The following is a 19,484-nucleotide window of genomic DNA, read 5'->3' on the forward strand; positions in this document are numbered from 1 at the left end:
ACTAGGGTGGGGGGTGGGGGAGGGAAGGGTGGCTCTCTGGAAGCAAGAGACACTGAGGTCCTGTTTGGTACACACCTGGATTCCAGGTGTGCATCTCAGAAGGGGACATAGTTAAAAACACACACTGTCCAGGCCAGAAGCAGGGGGAAGCTTGGTGCATTGTGTTGTTTGAGATGAGGCAAATGCTTCTTTCTTAGAGGGGTCCACCAGGAGCCCGATACAGGATGTGCCCTCGGCAGCATTGGGTATGACTGCGCAGAATCGCTCTGCAAGTGGCATCCTCCTGAACATCCCCAAGACCCAAAAGTGAGGCTGGTGGCGGCTGCTGTGCATCTGGGTTAGACTTTCCCCTGCCCAGAATTCTGGGATGACTTATTTAGCATCTAATGCATGGTTTGTTCTTTTGCCCTCGCTTTTTGAATTTTCTCTTCCTTTCAAAATATCAAACAGAAGAACAGCCTCCACAGTGTGGCTGATATTGTGACAGTGTGGAGACAGCACAGCAGTGGAGAAAGTGGCTGTCCCCACGTCAGCCTGGTGGCAGCCAGGGAGAAGAACACAGATTCTAGGGTGTCAATCAATCTGCCCCATGCTTGTATATTTCTCCCAATCACTAGGGAAAACAGAGCCTGAAAAAAGAGGGTTGTAAAGATGTGAGCACTTCGTAAATATCCAAGACAAGGACATTCTTTTGTTAAAAAAATATTTTTTATTATTATGTGTACATCATGCGTGTAGTGAGCTCATGGCTGCAAGCCAATCTTAAGGAGTCCCCCCCCTTTTTTTTTATGTGTGTGTGTGAGGTTCTTTTTGTTTTGTTTTGTTTTTGTTTTTGTTTTCCGAGACAGGGTTTCTCTCTATAGCCCTGGCTGTCCTGGACTTTGTAGACCAGGCTGGCCTCGAACTCACAGCGACCCACCTGCCTCTGCCTCCCGAGTGCTGCTGCCTTGGCCAGCTGACAGGGATATTCTTAATGTTCTCTAAGCTGGCAGGTTTTACGTGTGCAGTTCCCACCTCCCTATTCAAACAGTTCAATTGCAACGATGTTTCCTGCTGGCTGTGGGGTCCCTGGATCTGTCCCCTGCCTGCTCGCTGCCAGTTGTCACAGCCACCTGGCAGAATCCCTTGAGGCCTCTGCACATAGTGGAAGTGCTGCCTCATACACATGCTGAACTAGCAGCTTTTGGATCCTGCCTCTGTCAGGACCCCACACCCTTAAGAGCTGACCTGGAGCCGGGCATGGTGGTGCACGCCTTTAATCCCAGCACTCGGGAGACAGAGGCAGGCGCTGTGAGTTCGAGGCCAGCCTGGTCTACAAAGAGAGTCCAATACAGCCAAGGCCACACAGAGAAACCCTGTCTTAAAAAACAAACAAGATAAAACAAAACAAACAAACAAAAGAGCTGACCTGAAACCCCCCAAATCTCTCAGTTTCAGCTACAGCTCCCAGCGTTGTCCCCATTTTAGGAGCCTCCCATCTCTAGCTGTCTCTGGGGTGGCAGTGGAAACTAACAAGGACAACGAGAGAGAGAGAGAGAGAGAGAGAGAGAGAGAGAGAGAGAGAGAGAGAGAGAGAGAGAGAGACAGAGAGACAGAGAGACACAGAGAGACTGTAATCTAGGTGGCCTTGAGTTCACTGCAATCCTCCTACCTCTGCCCTTGGGGTCTCAGAATATAGCTGCATGCAACTGCTGATCTAGAAAGCTCTTCTTTTATGCTTTGGCAAATTCCAATTTATGCTGATGTGGACTATGATGACCTTCGAGATGCCACGATCTGAATCTTTCCTTCCTTGGTAGCCACGCTGCTCACCACTCCTTCACTGTTTTCCCTCCTCTGCGATGCTGCACCCTGACTTCTCTTGTAGCCTCCCCCACTTCCACCCGCTTCTTTGAATGGGCTCCTACACATCCTTTTTGCCTTAGCAAAAATGACATCATTTTCCTCAAGAAGTTCCCACACCCAGTGTCTGTGATGACTACCCCCAGGACAGACAGACAGCCATCATCAAAAGGCACTACACAACATTAACTGTCTCTTGACCTCTCCATCCTGCCACCGCACTGTGGTCCTTGAGAGCAGGAACTGTGTTTGCTGTTGTTTTTATTTGTCACTCTATCACAAGAGCAGGGGGGTTGTAGAGAGCTTGTTGACTTTGTATCTCTTAGCTGTCCTGCACAGACAGACCCTTCCTGCTCCAGCCTCAGTATACTCCACTCCTGGGGGACTTAGCCCCCACCTCCCTCTATGCCAAGTCCTGTCAGTGTCTATTAGAGATAGTGAAAACCGAGGGTGTCTTTTTCTTCTGTCAAAAACCATGCCTCTTCTGACTCCCGATACGCCAAGCCATTCTGATGCCACACTCCCCCAGCAGACACCAGCTGATTGTCGCCTAGTTCAGATCTGACACTATCTCCCTAGAGAGAGGGAAAGATCCCAAAAGCGAGGGCTCAGTCCAAGCACGACCTCTCCAAACATCTCGAGGTACAACCTGTGCTTCTGACCTATTTGGCTCGGTAGCAAGGTGCTGTTGCTGACTCCTCACTTGAGCCTCAGGTGGCCTATGGGAAACTAAAAAACAGCTTAAGAACTTGGCATCTCTGCCTCCATTTTACAACTGTCTTTTTTGTTCTGGGTGTTTCTGTTCTGCAGCCATGTTAGGTTCCAGGAAAGACAGGTCTGACTGAGAAACACCTGTGACTGGAGTGGGCCAGAGTGGAGTCCACCCCCAGGCGGAAATGGCTTTCTTCTCTCAGTAAGGCCCACTTGACCAATTCTGAGATAAACAATCAGTCTGTTCACACTCTGACTGAGGCTGATGAACCATAGATGTCTCATCTCTCTGTGTTGCTGCTAGTCCCTTCACCATCACTTCTCACTTGGCTCTGTTGTTGTTGTTGCTTGTCTGTTTTGTTTTGTAGATGAGGGTCTCACTCTGTGGCCGTGGCTCGCTTAAAACTTCCTATGTGCACCATTTACTTCTCTTTAAGCCAAGTAACTGAACCTGATTTTTTTGGGACCCCCCCCCAGAACAGCCAGGCATCATATAGTCTCAAATCAAACAGCAAGCAGGTTGAGGAGAGGTGGGGGGTCTGAGCTGCTGCTGGTCACCGATGTGGCCCTTGAGTGACAAATCATGAAACCAAGTTGTGTGCATTTCCTTTCAGCTGATTCTAGGATTCTGATCTGTAAGACCCAACTTACACTGGCGTGCGCGCGCGCACACACACACACACACACACACACACACACACACACACACACACATACACACTCTCTCTCTCTCTCTCTCTCTCTCTCTCTCTCTCTCTCTCTCTCACGCACTCTGGCAGCTTTTCAGGGGTGCTCCCTTCATTGATTATGCCTAAGTGTTGTGTAGATTCATTTTATTCCTTGACAGTGTTCTTCTCCCTTGTCTGTGTGAAATAGAGGCTGTACAAGGCAAATCTCTTTTCCTCAATCTCCCTCAATGCTCTGGATTAAACATATAACATGGTGCCAGTGATGAGCTGCAGATTAACCCTTAATGTGCTGCCTTAAATACTGGTCTGATAGCTTGAACAGAACTTATTGCAGCAGTAGAGATGTATCAGGCCAATTTCTGTGAGTCAGCCATCTTCCTCTTCCTCCTCTTCTTCCAAGACTTTTTTTTTTTTTTGGCAGGTCCCTGGCTGTCCTGGAACTCCCTCTGTACACCACGCTGGCCTTGAACTCAGAGATCCTCCTGCCCCTGCCTTCCAAGTGCTAGGATTAAAAGTGTCTTACACTTCTTTTTAAATTCATTTTTTTATGTGTACAGGTGTTTTGCCTGCATGTTTATCTGTGCACCACATGCAAGCAGTGTCCATGGAGATCAGAGAAAGGTGTCATATCTGAAACTGGAGTTACAGACAGTTGTGAGCCACCACGTGGGTGCGGGGAGTCAAACCCAGATCCTCTGGAAGAACAGCTGGTGCTCTTAACCGCTGTGTCAACTCCTCAGCCCCTCTTTTATATTCTCATTTCATGGTCATAGATTAGCTGAAGCAGCTCAGTAAGATCAAGCATCTGTCAATATTTCCAATAATGTCATTATTTTATTTTCAAAGATTTATTTATGTATATAGATGTTTTGCCTGCATAAATGTCTGTGTATTGTGTGTATGTGGTGCCCGCAGGGTGTTGGGTCTCCTTGGGACTGGGGGTTCAGGTATTTGTTAGTTGCCGTGTGTGCTGGGGGGGATCAAACCCCAGATCTCTGGAAGAACAGTTAAATTCTCTTAATCACTGAGCCGTCTCCCCAGCCCCTTGAATTTTTTAAATTATAATGAGATGTGTCCCTGGGAACTAGGCAGGTATATAGGATTGTTGGAATATTGTTAAAATTGCCATTACCATAAACGATGAGTTCTAAAGTGTTTATGTTTATTTTTGTCTAAGTAGCAAAAGTGTTGGGGGTGGGGCGATTGGTCTCAGCAGCTGAACTTTCTTTTAATGCCAAGCTACCTTGAGGAAAAGGACTGTCCATCTAACAGCTACCCAGACTACCTTTAAGCCAGCACGAGCCATCTTGAACTCTCCATAGATGCTTTGAGACAACTCTGCAAAGGACAGTAGCTGAGGGGCAGTCACTGCTTCAGTGACCACTTGGGCAGTTTGTGTCAGATTTGTGTGATCACAAGAGCCATTTCTAACTTGGCCACAGGGGGGCACATTTATCCAATGGAAGGCCTACTCTGACTTCTGAGATGCTCATGATTGGTCCCAAACACAAAACAAGCCTTAAAGACTGCTTGGTGCTACACACCAAGCTAAGATTGGCCAAATGAGTGGCTATGACTAGTCTTAATAATCCATCTCTGGATATGTAAGCAGGCTCCTTAAGCTCACTGAGGGCAATGACTGGGAGCCATTTTCCTGTGTTACCTTTCCTGTTATAGTTTCCTGGAAATAAAACATCATCCTGGCAAGGTGTGGTGGCGCACACCTTTAATCCCAGCACTTGGGAGGCAGAGGTAGGCGGATTGCTGTGAGTTCAAGGCCAGCCTGGTCTAGAGTGAGTCCAGAACAGCCAAGGCTACACAGAGAAACCCTGTTTTGAAAAAACCACAACCAAACCAAAACAAAAAAACCCCACCAAAACAAAACAACAACAAAACCCATCATCCTGGAGGGAGGCTCCTCTGGAAGTCATAAGCTGAAAGATCTCTTCAGGAAGGAACAAGGAGGCTCATACGAGACACAACTTTACTGTCTTGGAAAACTTTAACTCAAAAGATTCAGGGTATAGAAGCAGTAAGCCGAGTCAGATGGTGGCGTAGATCTGTAATCCAAGCACTTGGGAGGTCGAGGCAGGTACATCTCTGAGTTCAAGGTCAGCCTGGTCTATAGCGGGAGTTTCAGGGACAGCCAGGGCTACACAGAGAGACCCAGCCTCAAAAAGCCAAAGAGGAAGAGGAGGAAGAGAAAGAAGAAAAAAAGAAAAAGAGGAGGAGGAGAAGAAAAGAAGGAAGGAGGAGAAGGAGAAGAAAAGAGAAGAGGAGGAGGAGAAAAGGAGGAAGAGGAGGTATAGGGGAGGAGCTGCCTGGAAGCCATTGACTCATCAAGCTACGCTGCCCTTCAGAGTGCTTCACGGTTGCCTGAGTGGTCCGTGAGTTGTCTCCCGTGATGGGGCGAGCTTTTCAGTGGTGCAGATGCCTTTGAGTCACCCTGTTCCTGTAAATAACCCCAACAAACATATTGCTTCACCAAGTTGGATTTTGTTGTAATCACTACTTGGGCCTGCCATCAGTCCCCTTTCAGAGTCTCAGCACCACCTGGTGTTGCAGTATACATGAAACAGACACTAATCCAGGTGGTCTTGCTTTGCCTGCTTTCAGAAGTGCAGGCCACATTGGACATGAAGCAGAGGCAGAGCTCGGTGGCAGTGAGGATGGCAGCAGCGTGATGATGCTGGAGGCGTGGATGCATGTGACACTAAGAAGCACCAGCCACACCCACCCTTGGACAGTGGCATTGATCCCAAGGTGTTTGCACCAGTCTGATCTTCTGAACACCATAAGCACCACTCCATGGCTTAAAAGCTGAAGATCCACTAAGGGATCAGAGCTGGGTGAGCCAATGTCACCTGGCACCTGCCCAAATCCCAGGTTTCCAGGTATAGCTACTGAACAGCTTGGCAAAGTCTGGTAGCTTCAAGGCAGTCATAGTGGCTAGCAGCTGGTTTTGATACTGGCCTCCAGGCTTGGGAGCATCCTACTTGCCACGAGAACCTGGTTCTGGGGCTCTGGACTCTGGCTTCAGAGCCTGAGCTGCCCATCTGACTGTGGGAAAGGGTTTAGGGGAGGCCTTGTGAGGACGACTTGACAGCTAAAGAGGTGTTTGCCTGCAGAAGCAGTGCTGGGACCCCCTGCTGATCCACTCAGAGAGCCCTTTTGATTGTAGGCATCTCATCTCTGGGAGAGGCGATGTCTGGGTCTGAGTGATGCTAGCTACACCCAAGGCCTAGTTGCTGCTGAATGACCCTCTGGTTATCTGGCTCCCAAATGCTGTCCTTACAACGGCAAGTCCCCTCAGTTACTCATCCTGATGGCAGCTTTAGACAACTAAAGGAGCAGCTGAGAGGTCAACAGTGACCAAGAAAAGGAAGGGGGAGGTGGAAGAGAGATGACAAGAAAGTAGAGAGCTAAACAAAAGCTCTGGAGGCGTCAGAGAGGAGAGCCTGCAGGCTCCAACTCGAAGAAGAGTTCCAGAGAGCTGTGATGTCTTTGGATCCAAGGGTTTTAGAGTGAGCTGTAACGCTGGCTGCTGCCTGGAGCCAAGGGACCTGATTCTTGAGGCTGGCACATCAGCTGTGGCTTCCACCTGCTGCTGGAGGGGACACAAGCCTCTAGAGGCCAGCATCAAGAAGAACAGCTTTCTTCCCATCCACCCAAGATCCCTCTCCAGGCAAAGCAAGAGTTGCTAACTAGTGGATGATAGCAATAGTTTCTATAGTTGGTTCATTTTAATAAGATTCTACTTACTTGTTTTTAAATAATATTACATATGGAACAAGTATTAAAAACATGACTTTTTTTTTTTTAAAGCTCTAGATGTTTTGTGATCATAAAACTGTTTAAGCAAGCCTGGTAGAGTTTTGTGTTTCTTGCTGTATACACAGTATGTACAGGATATGCTATTTTTGTGGGGAGTGTGCTGGTTAGGTTTTGTCAATTTGGTACCAACTGCAATAACCTGTGAAGGAACTACTTTCATCAGAGTGGCCTGTGAGCATGTTTGTGGGACATTTTCTTAGTCAATGATTGATGTGGGAAGGCTCAGCCCACTGTGGGCAGTACCACCCCTTATGCAGATGGACCTGGGTTAAATAAGAAGCTGACTAAGCAAGCCACGGCAAGCAAGCCACGGCAAGCAAGCCACGGCAAGCAAGCCACGGCAAGCAAGCCAGTGAGCAGCATTCCTCTGTGGTCCCTGCTTCAGTTCCTGCCTCCAGGTTCCTGCTTGAGTTTCTGCCCAGACTTCTCTCAATAAGGGATTGCAGTGCGTGCGTGTGTGTGTGTGTGTGTGTGTGTGTGTGTGTGTGTGTGTGTGTGTGTGTCAAGGGCGGTGCAGAGAATGCAGGCCAAATTAACCCTTTCCTCCCCAAGATGGTTTTGGCCAGTGTTCTATCACAGCAATAGGAAGCAAACTTCAGACAGGAAACAGCTTCTCACTATGTTGTCCAGGCTGGCCTAGAACTCCCAGACTCCTGAGATCTCCTGATTCAGCCTCCCAGGTAGCCGAGACTTCAGGTACAGCCACCACATACCCAGTTAGCATAGCTTTTTTAAAAAATTGTATTTTTCTCATTAGCAAATTGATACATCGTTTGTAGAAATCTTCAAAATATGAAAACGTAAAGCTAGGAAAAGTTGGAGTCCCGATGACCAATGAAGCACTAACAAGCTGGTATATTTTCCTCTCTTGCTGTGAACTTGTGATAATACACTACAAGTCTGTCCTTTCTTTTTTTTTTTTTTTTTTTTTTTTTTTGGTTTTTCAAGACAGGGTCTCTCTGTGTAGCCTTGACTGTCCTGGACTCACTTTGTAGACCAGGCTGGCCTCGAACTCACAGCGATCTGCCTACCTCTGCCTTCCAAGTGCTGAGATTAAAGGAGTGTGCCAACATCGCCCAGCTAAGTCCATCCTTTTTTTAAAATCACCATTCCAAAACAAAAGCAAGCAAACAAACAAAAGCCAAGCATGCGGGGCTGAAGAGATTACTTGGGGGCTAAGAGTGCTTGTTACTCTTGCCAAGGACCCAGGCCTGGTTCCCAGCAGACACACAGATGCTCACAACCCTCTGTAGCACCAGTTCTAGAGGATGACAGCCTCTTCTGACCTCCGCTGGGACAAGGCATCACAGGGTGCTCACACACGCATTCAGGCAAACACCGACCCGTAAAAACTAACCAAGTATAAAGAAACCTTCAAGTAAGTGCTTTCTCTGAGAATCTGGGTGCCGTGTCAGCGTTTTAGTTATCCCTTCATCCCTGAGAGGCAGGACTTCTGTCTATTAAACTGGTCCTTGGGACCGTGCATCGGTATGGGGCTCGTTTTAGTTGCTACAAACATCTCTACCTCGCCTCTTCCTCTTCCAGCCTGGCTGGAGTCCAGATCTCATGCTTTGCTCAGTATGGTTTTACCTCTGACCTCCACCCCAGCCGTCCTCTGCTGAGGCAGCCTTTCCCATGGTTGCTCGGCGCCAATAGCAACTATGACCTATGGCTGAGTCTCCTTCTCCAGCGGTTACCTCTGTCCCCTGCGGTATTCTCATAGATTTTGAGGGTCAAATGATTGTTGGTCAAGAAACGATTGTGCAGATATTTTTGCGTCGGGTTTGAAACATTTCCCTCTTGGGGGGACGGGGGTGAGGTGGGGGTGGGTGGGGAAGGCTCATAAAACTCACAAGACATTTTCAATACCTCGCAGGAAATTTACAAGGCTCACAAGGCCCCTCTCTGAGCTCATAGACCATTGAATGACTCCAGAAGAAACTCTGGCGGAGCTGCCTGCATGTTCTACGGGAACCCCAGAGCAGCTTTCCTAAGTCCTCACCCATGCTGGGCAAAGGACACCTGCCAATAGTCACAATAAACTCACTGGTTCACCAAGCTAGGCTGGATTCCTCTCTAGGACAAACGGACATTTATGAATATTCTCCCAGGAAAAGTCACACAGTGCCCAGTAGAAAACAGAAAAATCAGAGCCAGAGATAAAGTCAGGTAAGGTGACTGCGAAAGAACCTGTCTGAGTCTGAGGGATTGCAGCTGAGGAGGACCCGGTTTGTGCCCTATCAAGGTCACTGTCATCACGATGCCAAACTGGAAATGTCACCACTGCCTGGACACTTAGACATGTTTTATTAAGAATACAATTTTCTCTTTGTTTCTATGCTTTATGCAAGCGCTCTCAGTCACAAGAATGTGAAGGCTTTTTGTCTCAGGTAAAAGGGGATGGGCAGAAACAGGGGAGGGAGAGAAAGAGAGGGAGGGAGGGAAAGAGGGAGGGAGGGAAGGGGGCCCAGGCAGTCTCCGTTACAGAAGAGCTCTCTGATGTATTAGCAACCTTTAATGATGGTTTACTTGACTTACAAACCATCACGCACCTAGCATGCTGCCTGGTTCTGCCCTTGCTCCTCCACCTGGCTGAACCCAGATGCAGCCGGAAGAGCCCGTTTAGGGCGGGGAGAGAGGCTGTGGCTGTAGCCATGCCCTTCTGCGGTTCCTGCCTTCGGGGCACTGCACACGCTCCTTTGGCCCTAAAGAGTTTAAGCCAAGAGTGGCCTCTTTTCCACAGTTATGTAGACAAACAACACAATGATGAAAATGCCAAGGATGGCCAGCTTCAACCTCCACGGCAAGCTGCTCCCGGGGTTCTGGTATGGGACGCTGCTCTCGGGCCTCTCGTCCCCTCGGCAGTAGTCCTCTCTGGCAACACACCTGTGCTTGTTCCTGGGACTTGATCGTGCAGCATGCCTGTGGAAACACATCAGAGACACTTAGGATTGTAATCAGCTGTTTCCTGATCACCCCTAAGGGTAAATGTGTGCAATCCGGAGGCCCATGGGAGCAGCCCTCGACCCACTGAAACCCTATGCTAATGCTAATACCCACAGCTATAAACCCAGGTCAGGGCGTGAGATGCTCTCAGCACTACCGAGCATCTCCTTCCACTGTTACCTGCCTTTGAACCACTCAGTGCTGGCAAAGTCTGGCTTCAGAAACTTACTGGACCCACTGGATCCCCAGTGGAAAGCTGTACAAGTGATGGAGGAGGTGGCCATTACAGGCCTTGTGCACAGGCTCAGCGCCGCCTTCCTGGGTAGAAACGGAAGTGCTTTTCCATCCCCCTTTAACATCAACATTTAAAGAGTAGGAAGGTTTACCCCTCAGTATCTGCTGAACCTGTGTGGGTGACCTTTGATCTAACGATCCCGCTACACACACACACACACACACACACACACACACACACACACACACAAAGAGTTATGAAATTTTCTAGAACATTAGGAGGCTTGTTGTTTGGTTGAGTCATAGGGGATTTGGGTATTGAACCTAGAGACACACCTTAGACTCTACTTCTATGTCATGAAACCACCTCTTATCCAGCTTTTATCAGGGCCATGTCTCTCTTAAAACATGAACCCTTGAGCCAGGCGTGGTGGCCCACCCCTTTAATCCCAGCACTCGGGAAGCAGAAGCAGGTGGGTCACTGTGAGTTCAAGGCCAGCCTGGTCTACAAAGTGAGTCCAGGACAGCCAAGGCTACACAGAGAAACCCTGTCTCAAAAAAAACAAAAAAACAAAAACAAAAAACAAAAATACCATGAAGCCTTATCCTGTTTCCAAAAACACCAGCAGCAACAAGTCTTTCCAGATGACTACAGCTGAGGACGTGGGTTCTGGTCCGGGCTCCTGGAGACTTTTGACATGCCCTCAACACCCTCCCCCTTCCAATCCCTGTCTTCCTCTCTCCCAATAAGAATGGTGAGATACAGACTTTGGCTTGGAAATTACTTGGTATCACCAGCCTGTCTTCTTTCCAGCAGTTTCTCTTCTGGTTCAAGCCCTTCGCAGACTTCTGAGTAATAACTCTATGAGACCTATGTCTTCTTGTGTCATATGAGGTTTTACCTGAGGCTGGGGGTCAGCGTCAGGGGAGAGCTCTTGGCTAGCATGCCCGAGGCCCTAGCACTCAGGTACAGCAGGTTTTACCTGACTCTCTCTGTGGGCTTCTGGTTCAGGTAGTAGGCGTCTACAAATCTTCTTTTATTAGTAAAAGTCTCAGGTCTCTGGCATAAGAAAACGACAACAGGGATTTATTTGCAATGTCTTTGTAATTTGGGTTTTACACAAGAAAAAATAAAATTAGTCTGAAGACTGGCCCAACTTGTACGCACACCAGGTAGTTTAATACACATGTTGCCTTTCTCAGTGGTCAGCAAAGGCACCCAGTGCCTCAATGATCCACGGAAGGACAAAAGACACCAGGGTCACTAAGCAAGTCACATGCTGAAAACAACATTCTGTTACTAAGCACGAACTCTGTTTTATCCCCCCTCCCCTTTTCTTTTTTAACTAATTTGTTGCTTGGAGATTGCTTTTTGTTTGTTTGTGGGGTTTTTTTCCCCTTTCTTTAAAAAAAAAGTGTCTGACATTTTCCTGTAAATAAAGTTACTGAAAAAAGTTGTCTGTGAACAGCTACAAGAGAACAACATAGGAAATCAACCATTTCTCTCTAAGAGAGCATAACTTGGGACAACTGTGGGGTTTTTCAAAGATTTTATTTTTATCCGCCTGCCTCTGCCTTCCCAAGGGCTGGGATCACAGGCGTGCGCGCCCATACCTGGCTGCAGGATACACTCTTAAATAATGAGCCAGCCATCAGTCCAGCCCCAGGCTCCTTTTTTATAATTAAAAAAAAAAAAAGTCCTTGGGGACTGGAGAGATGGCTCAACAGTTAAGAGCACTTACTGTTCCTGCCAAGGACCTGGGTTAGGTTTATAGCACCTACATCCGGGTGCACGTAAACTCACACAGGCACACACGCAGATACATAAATAAAAATGAGGAAAAACTAAATCTTTTTAAAAGTTAAACATAAATCTTTTATGGCATTATATATATATTTTTTTGTACAGATGCATGTGTGGTGTAAATTTGTGTGTTTATATACTTGGATGCCTGGGCAGGGTGCCTGTGCAAATGTGTGCTAGAGCTTGGTGCTGCCAGAGGCTGGCATCAGCTGTCTTCCTCACTTGCTGTCCTCCTGGCATGCTGAGGCACAGTCTCTCGCTTGAACCCACAGCTCACTGAATCGGCTGGTCTGGCCACTTTACACCAGGGAGCCCCAGCCGCTGCTTCCCAGGTGCTGAGGTTGCTGGTGTGTGCCATCACACCTCCCAGGATGTCCTGTGTGTGTGGGAGCCGGAGATCTGACCTCTGGTCCTCACACCTGGGTTGCAAGTGCTTTACCCACAAAGCCATCTTCCCAGCCCATATTTTTCAATAAAATGAAAAACCGTAACCTTTGGGCTTTTGTTTGTGAGACAGATCTGTCAAGATTAAAGTGTTAACACACACAGGGGACTAAAACACATCCTGGTATGGAATAAATATCTAATAAGTATTAATAGTAACAACTGTGTTCATTATTGTTAATTCTGAAACAGAAATGCACAGAGGTCCTTGGGAGCAACCATGACATTCTCCCTCTTTTTTTCTTTCTTTCTTTTTTTTTTTTTTTTTTTTTTTTTAGTTTTTCAAGACAGGGTTTCTCTGTGTAGCCTCAGCTGTCCTGGACTCACTCTGTAGACCAGGCTGGCCTCGAACTCACAGGGATCCGTCTGCCTCTGCCTCTCCCGAGTGCTGGGATTAAAGTCGTGCGCCACTACCACCCAGCAAACTGACATCCTCATCTCAGGTCTATAACACTCAGGTTGCTCACTAAGTTCCAGGGCCTTGTCTAGAAAATTCGAAGAGTGAAACTCAGGACAACCAAGGGTGAATTTCTGAAATCTTTGATCATAGAGAAAGTTTAAAGACCAGCATATTTCCCTACCACATCCTAAATGTTACCCTTTATACCCGCAGATAAGTGTGGCTACCACCGCGCATCAAAGAAGTCTCTCTTCCAGCACATGGAGACCATCACGGAGACCATCACAGAGACCCGCAGCTGGACACAGGGCGGAGATCAACAGACTGTGGGAGGCCAGCCCCAGTAGATACATCTACACCACAGCTCCCGCCTCTGAAGCTGAGGGACCAGCTCAGAAGGGGCGGGGGGGGGGGGGCGCCGTGGAAAGCTGGTAAGAGCCAAAAGACCAGGAAGTGACACAGTCTCTCATAGAAATGGCTGCATAGACAACATATGTGCAATGGTGACATCAAAAGACATGCTGACACAGAGAGGGACAATCCAGTGGGGTCACGCCCTGGAACAAGGAGCTACAGACAACAGCTGACTGCCGAGAAAGGAGGAGTTAGGCTAGCCTAGCCTGTGGATGAGCCCCCTAATTGGTCATCTAATACAAAGTGAGCCTCCAAGCCATATACACGCAAGCCACAAAAATGGGCCCCGCAGGTTGCATTTATTCACTTTTGTGCACATATGCGTATATCTATCTATGTAAGATAAGTTATTGGGGAAGAAGAGCCTATTGATTTGAGAGTGGCAGGGAGACATGGAAGGAGTCAGGGAGAGAGGGATGTGGGAGGGGCTGGGGGAAGGAAGGAGAAGGAGAAAAGTGATGTGCTTATCTTTCAATTTAAAAAGCTAAAAAGGGGCTGGGCATGGTGGCTCATGCCTTTAATCCCAGCACTTGGGAAGCAGAGGCAGGTGGATTGCTGTGAGTTCGAGGCCAGCCTGGCCTACAAAGCGAGTTCAGGACAGCCAAGGCTAACACAGAGAGACCCTGTCTCAAAAAATCAAAAAATAAAATAAAAATTAAAAAACAAAAAATTAAAATTAAAAAGCAGCTGGGTGTGGTGGCGCACGCCTTTAATCTCAGCACTTGGGAGGCAGAGGCAGATGGATCACTGTTAAGTTCGAGGCCAGCCTGGTCTACAAAGCGAGTCCAGGACAGCCATGGCTACACAGAGAAACCATGTCTCAAACGTCAAAAAAAAATTTTTTTTTAATTAAAAATAAATAAAAAATTTTTTAAAAAGCTCTGGGCGGTGGTGGTGCATGCCTTTAATCCCAGCACTCAGGAGGCAGAAGCAGGCAGAGCTCTGTGAGTTCAAGGCCAGCCTGGTCTACAAAGTAAGTCTAGGACAGCCAAGGCTACACAGAGGGAAAAAAAAGCAAATTTTAAAAAGGATTAACTGTAGGGCAGGAGAGATGGCTCAGAGGTTAAGAGCACTGACTGCTCTTCCAGACGTCCTGAGTTCAATTCCCAGCGACCACCTGGTGGCTCACAACCATCTATAATGTGATCTGATGTCTTCTTCTGGCCTTCAGGTGTACATGCAGGCAGAGCACTGTGTACCTAATAATACATAAATCTTTTTTTTTTTTAAGGATTAATTGCAGAAAGAGTCATTTAAGAGGGGGCCTGGGCAGATGAGCATGCTATGGGAGGAGGCCCCAAAGGGAGCTGTCACTGAGCTGTGTAGGGCCTTTCCTTCTGTGTATGGCTCCTTCACCCAACCAGCAAGCAGCTCTCACACTGCTCACTGTGTTAAGAGAGTGGACAAGCTTCGCCGTCCCTGCTCAGTAGGTGTTGACCTTGGCTGGTTGGCTAGCTGCTGGCCTTGGCCAGCGGTGCTGGTCCTAACCTTGCAGTTGCTGGTCCCCGCGACCTTGGCAGCGTCAGCTAACTGACATGTAGCCGCAGCTGTATCGGTAAGCTCATATGTGGCTCCTTGTCTAGGAGTGGTTGGGGCGGCCTCCTTCCTGGAATAGATGGAGGCTTTTCACAAGCTGTTACCTGAATTTCTTGTGTGACAGCACGGGTCCACTGGTGGCCCGTAGACAATGGCTTTGTTTGGTCAGCGCTCTGGCCTTCAACCTACTGGTCACCTTGGTTACCTCACACCCAGCAGCAAGCCCTTTTATTTCTCATCCCTAGTGTTTCCAAACTGACCTTTTAAACCGTAACACCAGTTTTTACTGTAATAATTTTAGGTTACTGTTGTTTGGTTTTTTCTTCTTCCCCACGGTGGTGCTGGAGAGCAAACCGCAGTTTTTCCTCACTTGCCCATTTGCAGTTATAATTAAACCTCAAAAAACGTCCAGGCCTAGTATTTGTGGGGGGGGGGGGGAGGGGCGGTTGTTTTTTTTCAAGACATGGTTTCTCTGTGTAGCCACCGCTGTCCTGAAACTTGCTCTGTAGACCAGGCTGGCCTCGAACTCACAGAGATCTGGCTGCCTCTGCCACTGCGGCACCAATGCCGCTGCACCACCTGACTGTCTGTGTCTGTCTATAACTGCCGCCTACTCAGTCAGGCCCCTTCTAGACCTGCTGGGCAGCCGTGCTCCCCTTTTCTGGTGCAGCTGTTAAGTCCACTTTGGAGATGAACAGACACAGAAAGGTTAAGAACCTTAGCTGGAGTCACACAGTATTGCCAGTGCAGAGTCGTGTGCTCAAACACTGCAAGAGTCTCCTCTAACCTTTCTAAAAGCAATTTCTGTGGGAATCCTTATCACATCCACACACGCCGCCCCTTTGCTCTGTGCTCTGTGGCCCTAACTTACGTTATGTTATAGTGTTCTTAACGAGAACTTTTATTTACTTACTCAGAAAACATTTGTTTTGTTTACAAGATTTTTCTTTTTTTTTAATTTTTATTTTTTTTACAAGATTTATTTCTTTACCTATTTATTCATTCACTGTGTGTGTATACATTCTTGTGTGTGTGTATACCCACCATGCTTGTGACTAGAGGCTAGTCAAGGCGTTAGATCCCCTGGAACTAGAGACAGTTGTGAACTACCCTGTGGGTGCTGGGAACTGAACCCAGGTTCCTGGGAAGAGAAGCAAGTCCTCTTAACCATGGAGCCATCTCTCTAATCTGTTATGTTTTGCTGACATGCCAGAGTCTGCAGCTACTGAGAACACCGCACTCTCTAAGCCACAGACAGCTAAGCTCGGAAATACACTGTGTAAGCTCTCCATTAATTGCGTCTTGGTCAGTTGGCTCTCACAGGACTCTGTCATGTTTTTCTTGTCCCCCTGGGATCCTGGGACTTGAACCAGAGTAGGCCTTCCATCACCAATTTGCTGTCTGAGGCATGGGACAAACAGCCAGTCACTGACTGAAGAGGGAGAGACTGGCTGCCTCAAAACAATAGCCCAGGCTAAGCAAGGGGACATCTAATCTCAAGCCTCAAGACCAAGAGGCAGCCCCTGGGTGTGTGGCACATGGGACAACAGAGGGGACACTGACATCTTGAGGTTATTGGAGCAAAGCACCTTGATCGTGGTGTCATGATGCTCATTCGAGCACCTAATTCTGGTGACTAGTCTGTCACAGACACATCAGCAGATCCAATGGCTTTGGCCTAGGAGGACAAGAAGGTATGACCACCCCACCTAGTTCTGACGACAGCCATGGGGTTGCCGTCATCCGCCCTGCCATCTCTGTCTTTCCCAGATGCCCAAACAGGGTCTGCAGTTGTGCCCCTGTCCCCTCAAGGGCCTGTTGGCTCCTGTCGCCTCCTAAACAAAGGTTCTCAGGCACAGTGCTCCTCCAAGTTTCCCACAGCCATGCATGCTCAGCAAGAGGTATTTTGTGCTGTTCCCAAAGGTGCTGGGAAAAATCTCTTTATTGAGAAGATTCTGTTTTTAAAAGCCTTTGGGTTAGAGAAAAAATTTAAACATACACAAAAGTAGACAGCAGTGTCGGAGCCGCTGCGCATCTACCGCACACCGCTTTTCCTCTTGAAGTCAGGGAAATAGGAATGTTAACTAAAGCCCTTAAGATAGAAGTCTACTGCAAAAATAAAATTATAGGATTTCACAGCTCTTAGGCAACCAAATACTCCCACCTTTCTCTTCCTGTCCTAAGAAGTTTTAGTTCCTTTTATTCCGTTCCTTCCCTCTTTGTTGACATGACATCTTGCAGTGTTGCCCAGGATGGCCTGAATCCCTGGACTCAAGCCAGGGCCTTCGCATCTCCTGACAAGTTGGGGCTGCAGACGTGGAACACCATACTTGTCTACCCTATATTATGCTTGTTTTGAGACAGGGTCTCTCTATGTAGGTTTGGTTTTCCTGGAACTTGCCCTGTAGACCAGGCTGGCCTAGAACTCAGAGATACTCTGGCCTCTGCCTCCTGAGTGCTGGTCTACCCTATTTTTCAATAAATTGTTTATATATATTTACATATAGATTTATATATAAATTATATATATAATTGTTTACATATAAATTGTTCTTATATAGTATATGTAAACAGTGGACATTTTAGAATTCTTATATAGTATATGTAAACGGTGGACATTTTTTCCAATATAGAGTAATATGGCCTGTCCACCTGACTCTGTAGCCATCAGAACCACTATCAAACCACTAATGATGTTATAAAGCTTGTATCTTAGGAAAAGAGTCACCAATATGTCAGCTGGGAACAGTAGAAAAGCTTATGCATACAGCAACGTCAACTGTCCATACTCTGGATCGTCACACAAACAAGTCTAGAAGGAAATAATAAAAACAAAACCAGGTTTTGCAACAATTGGTGTCTGTAGCTGATTTTTATTTATTTATTTATTTATTTATTTATTTATTTTAAACTTTTTGAGACGGTTTCTCTGTGTAGCCCTGTCTGGCCTGGAACAAAGAGATCTGCCTGCCTCTGCCTCCCAAGCACTAAGACTAAAGGCGTGTGATGCCACTACCCAGCTTTATATTTCATCTTTTTTTTTTTAAATCCTTTTACTGTTATAATTTGATCTCCAATATAAACACCATTTACAGTGTGTCAAAAATACACTGGAGTTCATTATAATAATGACTGAGTGAGGGTACAAACCCCAAGGGGATAAAGTGTCATTGCTCCCTTTTCAAGTGCACAGCGTTCTGCCTGCATGTACACCTGCAGGCCAGAAGAGGGCACCAGATCTCATTACAGATGGTTGTGAGCCAACGTGTGGTTGCTGGGAATCGAACTGAAGACCTTTGGAAGAACAGCCAGTGGTCTTAACCTGTGAGCCATCTCTCCAGCCCTCACTTTTTATTTTTATTTGATATGAGGTTCCACATACATAACCATGGCCACATTATGTAGAGCAGGCTGGCCTCAGACTCATATCCTGCTGCAATTAAGAGCATGCACTACCATGTCCAGCATATCTGTGCTTCTTTCTGCCTGTGTCCAGGGCTGGAATCTATAAAAAATGATCAGAATTCAGTGCCTGGCATGGTGGTGCACACTTGGAATGGCAGGATAGGAGGCTGAGGCAGGAGGACCCCTTCAAGTATAAGACTAGACCAGACTACATACAGACGCCTTTTTTTCCCCCCTGGCTGTCCTGGAACATGTTCTATGAGTTCCAGGTTCCAGCCTAGCCTAGAATTCACATACCCACTTAGCTCTGCTTCTGCCTCTGAGCTGGGATTAAAGGCGTGAGCCAAGCCCTTGTTGGAGATCTCAGTGACACAGAGGTTAAAAAAAAAAAAAAGGCGCAGAGCAGGGGAATGTGTGGGCCTCCTTGCTGCTTGGCTCTCTTTATTACACCCCTGCATACAAGTCAGAGAATCCGACTCATCAGGAGCCCAGTGCTGACCATGGCTGTCATGATCAAAAACAGAAGTCAGAAGAGGAAACGGAAGCAGGGAACATGTCGGCAGCTTGCGCTGGTTGCATAGCTGCTGAAGGAACGGTGCCAGGAGGCAGCCCAGGCTGTACAGCCGAGCCCTTGCTCAGCGTCTCTGTACCAGACAGTATGGCGGCGCGGCTCCCTTAGGCAGCTAGAAACAGTATGTTCTGAACACCTATTATCTTGGGCGTACAGTGCACCTCAGTTCCTTTACTCCTTCTACGATCCCAGGAACTAAGCCTATACACTATTTAGTAGATGAAGAAAGAGATACTCAGGAAACCAAATGATTGGCCTGACACAATCAATAAGGACTCGTTAGACTGTAAAGTTTGGCTTTGTTCTCTCCTCCTTTCCTGTTTTTGCTTTTGAGGCGCTAAGGATAGGAACCGCAGCCTCGAACACGCTGGGAAAGACTTCCTGACTGAGCTCAGCAGCCTTGCAAGCTCCGATACTTACATCTTGAACTCAGATGTTATGGCTACAATCCACTAAAGGCCTTTCCTTTCCCCTATTAGGAAAAGATGTCATTGAAAACCTGTCAAAACATTGCTTAAAATTTTCCATTAATTATTAAATTGTCAAATCATTATTTTTACTGTGGAAGCAATATTTGCAGCCGTTAGTTTTGTTCCTAGGCATTTCTGGAACCTCCGAGAAAAAGTCTTTTTTCTTAAGACTTTTCCAGGTGGA

At 47.3% G+C, this 19,484-nt stretch overlaps 1 protein-coding gene across 1 annotated transcript in view; it reads right to left on the bottom strand.

The window, feature by feature from the left end:
- Positions 1-9,417: 9,417 nt before the first annotated feature.
- LEMD1 (LEM domain containing 1) overlaps positions 9,418-19,484 on the bottom strand; it is a 31,828-nt gene continuing 21,761 nt past the window's right edge. Inside the window, exons 6-7 of the mRNA XM_084795979.1 lie at positions 11,240-11,316; positions 9,418-9,998 (exon numbers count right to left, since the gene is read on the bottom strand). Of these exons, the coding sequence (XP_084652105.1) occupies positions 9,791-9,998; positions 11,240-11,316 (285 nt within the window). The 3' untranslated portion in view covers positions 9,418-9,790. The remainder of the gene's footprint in view (positions 9,999-11,239; positions 11,317-19,484) is intronic.

Source organism: Acomys minous (genome assembly GCF_964271855.1).
Source record: "Acomys minous genome assembly, chromosome: 1".
Classification (NCBI taxonomy): Eukaryota; Metazoa; Chordata; class Mammalia; order Rodentia; family Muridae; genus Acomys; species Acomys minous.